The 9,283-nt window shown below is 39.5% G+C and overlaps 2 protein-coding genes across 3 annotated transcripts; one reads left to right on the top strand and one right to left on the bottom strand.

The window, feature by feature from the left end:
• Positions 1-432: 432 nt before the first annotated feature.
• Positions 433-5,497, bottom strand: LOC124120643 (39S ribosomal protein L2, mitochondrial-like). Of its 2 annotated transcripts, none has more exons than XM_046483526.2 (5): positions 5,371-5,497; positions 4,042-4,172; positions 3,595-3,716; positions 1,660-1,908; positions 433-935 (listed from the first exon to the last, which is right to left on the bottom strand). In XM_046483526.2, exons 2-5 carry the CDS (start codon positions 4,137-4,139, stop codon positions 523-525), a joined length of 882 nt encoding a protein of 293 aa, XP_046339482.2. In that variant the 5' UTR covers positions 4,140-4,172; positions 5,371-5,497; the 3' UTR covers positions 433-522. The 2 variants fall into 2 exon arrangements, with proteins under 2 accessions (XP_046339482.2, XP_046339473.2); XM_046483517.2 differs by having other exon boundaries at positions 5,319-5,412.
• A 78-nt stretch (positions 5,498-5,575) lies between these two features.
• LOC124120659 (U6 snRNA-associated Sm-like protein LSm8) lies at positions 5,576-9,029 on the top strand. The gene is made up of 4 exons (XM_046483536.2): positions 5,576-5,729; positions 6,154-6,194; positions 6,730-6,857; positions 7,576-9,029. Exons 1-4 carry the CDS (start codon positions 5,699-5,701, stop codon positions 7,664-7,666), a joined length of 291 nt encoding a protein of 96 aa, XP_046339492.1. The 5' UTR covers positions 5,576-5,698; the 3' UTR covers positions 7,667-9,029.
• The last annotated feature ends 254 nt before the right edge of the window (positions 9,030-9,283 follow it).

The following is a 9,283-nucleotide window of genomic DNA, read 5'->3' as shown; positions in this document are numbered from 1 at the left end:
AGATGCCAAGACATTCAAGTGACAACATAATGAATAATTTCAGTAAAACACTATTGAATATATGTTCACTGATACGTGGATAATATAATATGTCCAGTATTTTTTCTCGCTCCGTTGGCTTAAGACAAGGTTGCATGCTAAGCCCTTTCCTATTCCAGTTTTTTTTATCAATTAGTTGGTTGTAGAAGTGGTGTTCAGTAACATTTTGATAGAGTTCATATATTTTTAGTTCTATTTGCTGATGATTTAATACTTTTGGGGGATGTGGTGTTTAGCCTTCAAAAGAAGCTAAATATACTACAAAAGTACTGTAATATCTGGAAAATGTCAGTGAATTTATCAGTGTAACAACTTTTTGCTAATATGTCCAGCCTAGACTCACCTTAGACAAATGTACATCAGCTCCATATAAACTTAAAACAACACAACAAATCTGACATATATATTTAATAACATCTTTTCAATTAACATTGATCTCACATCTCACACAAACACCCTACCATCTCACGAGATCTCACGTCACTACACAGTATAAGTGTACACTGAAGAACGTTCTTTAGGAGGCTTGTTGTAGACTTTAAGTGCCTTAGGTGGTTTGATCTTGCGACCGTTATAACCAGTTTTCCGGTGCCACAATCCACTCTTCGGTCGAACCCCGAACCATCTGGCTCGTCCTGCTGAACCAATGATCTCCTTGTCGTGATCCACATTGGACACCCGGCCAATCGTAGCCATACAGTCTGCAGCTACGGCTATTTCCCGCTTGGAAGGCAGTCGCAACACACACTGATCGCCAAGTTTGCGGACAACTTGAGCGCTGGTGCCTGCTGCTCGTGCAAATATTCCTCCCTCTCCCGGGAATGTCTCCAAGTTATGGACCAGGGTTCCTATGGGAAGAGCTCCTACTGGATGGGCATCACCCTCTTGGCCTCTCACTGCAAGAATAACAGCTGTCTAAAAATGTCCCTAAAAGTCACGTCTATCTATCACTGCATAATTCTTGGTGATCAGGGCCCATTTCCACAATGCAATCGTAGTGGTAAGATGATCGTAACTGCCATACTTTAACATAGACTTATGACAGTTGTAGTGCTACGATCACTTTGTGGAAGGGGGCCCTGGTACTTTAAAAAATTGTGTTTCTTAAGCAACACTTTCTTTTAGAATTAGCTTATAGATTCGCCAAACCCAAGAACATGGAAAATTGTGTGAAATAACCCCAAAAGTACTTTTTTCTAAAACTAAAAGACAAATAGGTTACAATCAAGAGAATTTAATAAATGACAACAACAGCATAAGCTCCAACTAACTACAGCAAAATTCAGAGAATGTTTTGAAGCACTATTATCTCACCTCTGATCCACTGGATTTGAAGTATAGTTGTACAAAGTAGGAACAAAAAATAGACAGTCCTACATACCCGGTACATAAATTAGAAATCTAATTGCATTAATCAAATAATGTAAATTTTAAAATTATAACAAAATAATATTCCAAGACCTTGAGAACAAACTGATACTTTAAATTATCACTATGTCACCAAGAACTCTTACTAGTGCATAGGATGTACACAAGTGCTCAGATTAATTTGATAACTTTTACTCCACAATTCTCCCAGGATACATGTCGAACATGTGATAGTGGCTTAATTGTTCTCACCTGCAATTTTGGTTAATTTGCCTGATGTTTTGATGATGTCCCCCGGCTGCATGTTCTGGGAGGCAAGGATGTAGCGCTTGTTGGTGCCGCCCGCCACAACAGCGATGTCTGATGAACGACAGGGATCATAGAGCACCTCCACTACTTGTTCCTCGAGCGGGGGTCCATCTTTCGGGCCAACGCGCTTGAAGTCAACCATTCTGTATCTCTGCTTGGCACCTCCACCAACGCGGCGATTAGTGATTCTTCCTGCAAATAACAGAAATATATGTAAGCTTGTGTCATATCACTATTCACAAAGGCAGATCCAGGATACTGAAAAAGGGCTCAGTGAACGCTACTTTGATCATATGATCAAAATCACATTGACAGTTTGACAACAGTTGTTGAATATGATGTCAGAAAAAGGGTGTGTGTGCATCCCCCCTGGTTGGCCAGTGATAGGTTATACAGAGTTATTTCCCTTACCTACTGAAATGAACAAGCTCCTTACACTGAATTGACTTCATCAAGCTTCTCACAGCAATAGCCCATTGCCAAAGCTCTATACCAGTTTTACTTTGACCTACAAAACTAGGGGTCCACAAGACCCACAATTACTAAATTCATGGGTCCTAACAGGAAATATTAGGGTCCTGTAAAGTAATAAAATGGTGCAGTGTACTGTACTGTGAGAAATGATAATTACCTTAACTACAGGAGATATATACAGTAAACGACATGCATCAACCAAGTCAGCGAGCCTGATCACCCGATCCTGTTAGTTGCCTTTTACGACAAGCATAGTCGCCTATTACAGCAAGCATGGGTTGCTGAAGACCTATTAAAATTATTGATCCCTTTGAGTTCGTTATGACCATAGTTTACTGTATTTCTTGTCAAGAATTTGGTACGATGAATATTTTTGTGCATAAAATACTCTCGGTAACCACAACCCAATACTAGAAACGTGGTTGGCACTGAACCAGACAAATACTTTTAAATGATGGCCATGTCAGATGGGGTTTAGAAGATATGTGAATCTGTGTGATTTTTCAGGGAGCTTACCCTTCTTGGTGTTGAATCAAGGTTTGAAGCCACCTTTTGGAAAGCAAGAAGACTAGGACACTAAAAAATCTGACATTATCTTGACAAATAAGCTGACATACAGTGAGTGAAAGAGTTTAAATGCCACGTTGAACAATTTTTCAGTCATATCCCTGTGTGTCAGCTTGAGTGAGGGATTGAGTGAGTTGGGTTTAACGCCGCCTTTAACAGTATTCCAGTCATATCACAGCGTGTCAGCTTAATGTGGGAGGAAAGCCCGAAGTGATGCAGGTCTCAGACGTTTACCACTTCGGTGAAACCCACGAGCACGGGTATGGTGCTGACAAACCTAGAAACATAATCGGGGCGAACCGGGATTCGAACCCACAATCATAGGTTTCTGGCGTGCCCAAGGGACGCTGCTCTACACAGCGAATCGCGACGCCTTAGACGACTCGTCCACCCGTGCCCCCTTGTGTCAGCTTGAACATAAGATGTTAACCACTTTGGTGAAACCCACGGGCACAAAATATCTAGATACATAATCAGGGTGAACAAGGATTGAAACCAACGATCAGAGGATTCTGGCACGCCTTAGGAATGAAACTCTGCACAGCGACTTGCAGCGCATTAGATGAATGGGCCACCCGTACCCAGCAAGGATGAAGATGAAAGAGCAAACATAACTGCAACTGTTACAACTGAAAGAGTAGCAGGATGCCTACAGCCATATGTTTTTAAACAGGCACAAGATGCTTCCTCCACAAAGATATTCATGTCACATCACCATGACACATTCAACATGTTCAAGTGATAAACAGTTTTCTATGATGTATATCTCAGGTTCACAAACATTCATATACCTCATTTCATTAAATGTGAAAAACATTCTGCATAAGTTTTTCTCACCACTTGAATCACGACCTCCTGACTTGGTTAATGGCAATGGTTTCAAAGTGTACTTATTGAGGTCAATGCCTTGATTGACAAACTTCATCTTGCCACTTAAGTTGGTGCTGGTGGTGATATTCCTGAAAGTAAACATGCATTAAGCTATAGCTTAGTCTCTGGGATCCATATAAATGAAGTAAAGGATCAGATAAGAATCACTGTACGCAAATAAAACAAAATAAACCGATAAATTTACACACAAAAAGTACTTTATTCATCAATATTTAACCATCTTCACAAGTAAAATATTTAAGCAGAATTTAGCCATGACCCTCCCTCTATGCATCTAAACGAATCAAAAATCATTTTATAATATTGTAATTTTTTTCACCATGTTCATTTAAATTATTAACCATGTTGTTTTTCCTTGATTCCAGATTGATGTTATTTTCACATTTATCCTACCTCATACCAGCTCCAGGAGGAGAGATCCTCAACAGCGATGACAGCATTGAGGAAAGACATGCTACTGATCTGCCCGCCTCCCTCACAGCCGCCATCATCACTTGTGTCGTCTTGTGTGCTGTACTGTATATCTGAAATAAGCAACATCACACATGACACAGGCCATGGCATTTATCTCAGAGCAAAACAATTCCTTTCTGTGAAGAGGGAAAGTGAAATTTGGTTTAACAGAATGTTCAAGATTATTTCACTTATATAGCGATGTACATGCCATGTGTGTCATGTGTGTGTGCCTGCTTGTACTAGTCTGGACTTCTGCAGGTTTTACAGTGCTAGCCCAATGAGACACCATGGCACGATTTAACATGAATACCTCATACAGACTCCAGGCCGATCAGTCCTTGTTTTATCCCCTAAATGCCAAGTGTCAGGCAGGGTAACAAGATGACCATCTTTTAATGTCTTTTGGTATGGCCAGTACATCGAAAACACTGGCCTTCTGCTCCCTGGGCTTCCTTTCAACATACTAAAAGGGAAGTTCCTGGTAATGGCAGGGTATTCATTATGTGTTGTCATGCACCTCACTGTCGCAGTTGTAGTAGTATATATATATGTATAATTATGCAAAGCAATATGTAAAGTGCACTAAGAGGCTTGCATTCGGCCTGCCTGTTCTTATTTCAGAATAAGCTTGTTTGTTTACAAACAAGAAATAAGTCTGGTCATGTGATAAGCATACACAATCGGTGTGATCATTGGATCAGAATTCTCTCTCGCAGATTAAGGCAAGCAGAGCTGAGGAAGCTTAGGGGTTATCAGCTAGAGTTTACAAACAATGCTTCGGAATGGTCAACATACTGTCCCTTGAAGATCCATAAGATTTATCTTGGAGCACTGCATTTTACCAGGGGCAATATTCACAACACACAAAAAAACACAACAACACACTGGTAATAATACTAATATGCAATACGCCCATCACCTCTTACTGATCCTAACACCAGTGCTGCACTTGACCACACAGTTTTTCACTACACACAAAAAGGCCCAATGGACCACTAAAGAATAGCAAGATATCTGACTGGAAACATGGGAAAGTGGTGCCTCATGGAAAGTACAAAGAAGTTTAAACCCATAAGTCATAATGATAAGAACAGATGAACAAATTGCACAAGCTGAGTCAGTAACAGCATGTGAAGGGGCAACAATGCAGTTTACTACTCCCTGTGAAGGCATGATGCTAGTTATATTATAGTTAACTTATGCCTTTTGAATACCTAGTTCACTGCTATTTACAGACATAAGGCAGCTATTGATTGTTCACTTCACCTCCACACGGCTTTCACAAGGACGCCGCCATCTTGAAGTTCAGCAAGGGGCCATAGAGAATGTATAAATGTTAAAGTTATTAAGAATCAATGATTTGTCAAATATTTCAAAACGTAATAGATATGCGGTCGTTTCTTTGAATTTATGTTCAATAGTTATCAAACGATATGTGTCAACAGTGCGAATAGCGCCAATGGCGTGATTAAACATTTATGGAAAATAAACGGTCCCTGAACACTTCTTACCGGAAGTTATACCAACGTGCTTGAATCGTGTTTTGTTTGTGCTAATTCACGGGAAGGCGTTGCATATTTTGCGCAGTCACATCATGGCATCTGCATTAGAGAGCTATGTTAATAGTATCCTTTGTATTTTTCATGCTGTGTTTATGTTGATGATAATGAATCAGCAATCATGGTACATTTTACTGGCAGTGCGGTTTCAGTCCTCCAGTTTTCGCGCAAAGGATGTTTGAAAATGTTATCCTTACTGTATGAGTTCTGAATGTATACGTGTCTTTGGTCGTCACTAACATATGTAGAATGGTGGAATTTATTGCATTTCTTTCATATGCAACTGCAGCTTTCAATTTAAAGTTTATAATGTAATTGTTATTAAGTAATGGAATTTCTGTCTCAAAATTAACAGTCTGGAACAGATTAGAGACCTGTATTCCTGCAATGATGGGTGTACGTCTTAGTTCTACGTTGTGTACATATTATGTTTGTTGTGTATAATATTGAATGACAGATTCGAGGTTATTTCCTTGACAACTCTTCTCAGAAACAGTGTCAGTGGTGACAGCTGATGGTCGGATCATTGTGGTAAGAGCCTTCTACAGTCAGTCACAGGCTACCTGCCCCGTCCATAGTTTAGTCTGGCCTGAACAGGACATATGGCTTTCACATTGAATCTTTAGAGTTCCAGATTAACTGTGTTTTTGTGTAAAATATGCATAAATCACCATATCCCAAATATTTTGAATTGCTTACATCATGTACATACAAATATACATACTGTGAACAATATCTGGAGCACTCATATTATTTTAAATACCCTGTCTAACAATATTGTTGTTAGTATTCTCTCTCACACTGCTTGATGGGAACTGGCTTATCAGCATTGTCAGGGCTGACACAGGTGATCTGTCATGTTCATTTATTTAACAAAGACTCAAACATGACAAATATTTCCTAGAATTTCAATTTAACCACAGCAGTTAGTTTTCTTTTTGATGATCACTTATCACTTGATTATGTTCCAAATGAGATCTATACTATCTATTACCATGGTTACATTCTGTAGTAGAATATTTGAATATAGCTCTATGTACATATTGTGTTTTATCTATTTATGCAGGGAACTCTTAAAGGTTTTGACCAGACTATCAACCTGATTCTGGACGAGAGTCACGAGCGTGTATTCAGCATGTCACAGGGCATGGAGCAGGTTGTCCTTGGCCTCTATATCGTCAGGGGAGATAATGTGTAAGTAGCTGAAATGTGACTATCAACCCGATCAACAAAGCTCCAGATATAATGCATAATTTGTATAAAATATGCACGTTACATCAACATTACCAAATAGATTTTGTGTTTCTTGAGTAGCAATATGCATGAAATTTAAAAAAATATAGTATTACAACACTGCACATAAGTACCCAATGTACATGATGTAGCCATTTCAACCTGCATATTCGTATTTGTTTATGGATTTATAGTTACCATGTTTACTGATAGAACTGCTTGCATCAACAAAACATGAACTCTACTGCAGTAAATAATGCACAGAAATTGATGACTTATTGTAGCTTAGACACGTATCACTGTTGTGAGGTTATGCAACATGTGACAAACTTGACGCCACGTCAACAGATACAAGTTTGAAGTTAACTTAAACATCCTTTCAACAGAACATTTTCAAGATTTTTTAAAAATGTTTTTTAGTAGGGTACATTATAATGCAGGGGAATAAAGTCGACACCTTGTATGTGTGTCCATCGATCCGTCGGTCTGTAATCTTTTTGTTTACAGAGCATAACTTGAAAACAGTAAATTGGTAGATACATCAAACAGATCCTGAAGTGGTGCCTTTTGCTGTTTTCTTGATATCCATGGAAACAATTTGTACTCTGTTTAGCTTTGTCATGTTTATGTAACAGTAAATGTGTGTGCAATTTTGGAAACTGGCAATACTATGTTCCAGAGCTGTGATTGGTGAAATTGATGATGACACCGATTCTGCGATGGACTTCAACAACATCAAAGCCGAGCCCCTTAACTCCGTGGTTCACTGACCCAGTGGCGCTGAAACCTGTGCCTGCGTTAGCTGACCGATGGACGTGAGACTCAGGATGTGTCATGAACAGAATGAACAGTTTGGCCATGTTCTACAGACTGTGTGATGCCTGGTATCACCTCCTGTCCATCTGTACTGAGTCTCGGCGGACACCTCTGGACAAGAGGCAGTGCTCCATCAGCAACGGCTGCATAATGGAAGTGGAACATTTTAAGAATGAGAGCAACTTATTTTAATGCTGTCGTGATTAACATAATTTTATTTGTGTAAAAATGATCTACCTGTCAAACAAGGTACAATATGAAATGGATAATAATAACATGTTATTGACTGAAATAGGATCTAATTAACGTGAAAGTGAGGAAATGTCTGAGAAGGATGTACATTCCATGTCGTAGGTGGTCTTGTTGACCTCATTTTTATAGGGACCTGATGCAGTGCTTCAGATTGTTTTGGATGCTCACTGGCCAAGTGGCTCTTCTGTCTGTCGAAACAACGGGTCAGGAATCAGAAATATAGGGCCAGGGGATCCATATTGTTTGGAAATGATCGGCACAAGTACTATTTTTCACTTAGTCCATTTGAACCACTGGTCTGTGCAGAGTTGCGTCCCTTACTCATGCCAGAAACCTATGATGATGGGTTCAAATCCTAAATATGCAGTGATGATGTTTCTAGGTTTGTCAGCACTATACCTAAGACCTGCATCACTTTGGGTTTTCCGCCCACGCCAAGCTGACATGACTGATATAACTGACATACTGTTCAAAACAGCGTTAGCCTCAACACACTCACTGAAGAAGAGCTGTTTAACTACTGTGGCATCTGAGGAACGTGGTCAGTATTGAAAGATGTTTCCGTACAAGTACTACTTACAAAGATCATGACGCCTCACCACTGCTCACTGTGTCCGGTTCTTGTTACTTCATATATTGTGAATATACAATTGAACAGATTTAATAATCATTTTATGTCTTTGCTGAAAGCGATATGAGAGAATATCAACAAGAAGGGTCTTCCAAAATCAGACCATTCATTTTAACAATCTCATTAAAATCAGACCTTAGTTCTTGCTAACGCTAAACAAAGATCTGAAGACATCCCATTAGGGGTCACGTCAGAACGACCTTTCATCCAACCAATGAGAGCGTCGCTTACCAGATCATGAAAGTGACAGTCGGAATGTGATTTCTAATCATACAACCTCGAAAACGTTAACACAGGGTATTCCGAACGATAGTTACAGGTTTAATGACTGAATCCATTCAATCTAGACCATCCATTAGCCATTCCAGAATGTTCTTTTGTTAAGGTTTCAAAATTTGTAATCGAGAATTTGTCAAAATATGTTTCGAAGCGTGGTCGCCAATTTGAAATTAGAGCCGTAAAGCACGAGAAAGCTGCCTTCTGATTGGACATTCTATTGGTCGGTCAAAGTTCGCGCAAAGGTCGGTCAAGTTCTGACGTGACCCGTAAAGGGATGTCCTCAGATCTTTGTTTAGCGGTAGCGAGAACTAAGGTCTGATTTTTATTGAGATTGTTCATTTTAACTGTATATCAATGAAGAGTTTAGAGCTCCTTGGAGTGATAGCCCAGTTTTATGAATTCCATGCCA

Source organism: Haliotis rufescens, unplaced genomic scaffold, assembly GCF_023055435.1.
Source record: "Haliotis rufescens isolate VD_foot unplaced genomic scaffold, xgHalRufe1.0.p SCAF_16, whole genome shotgun sequence".
NCBI lineage: Eukaryota > Metazoa > Mollusca > Gastropoda > Lepetellida > Haliotidae > Haliotis > Haliotis rufescens.
This window is presented reverse-complemented; position numbering and strand designations above follow the sequence as displayed.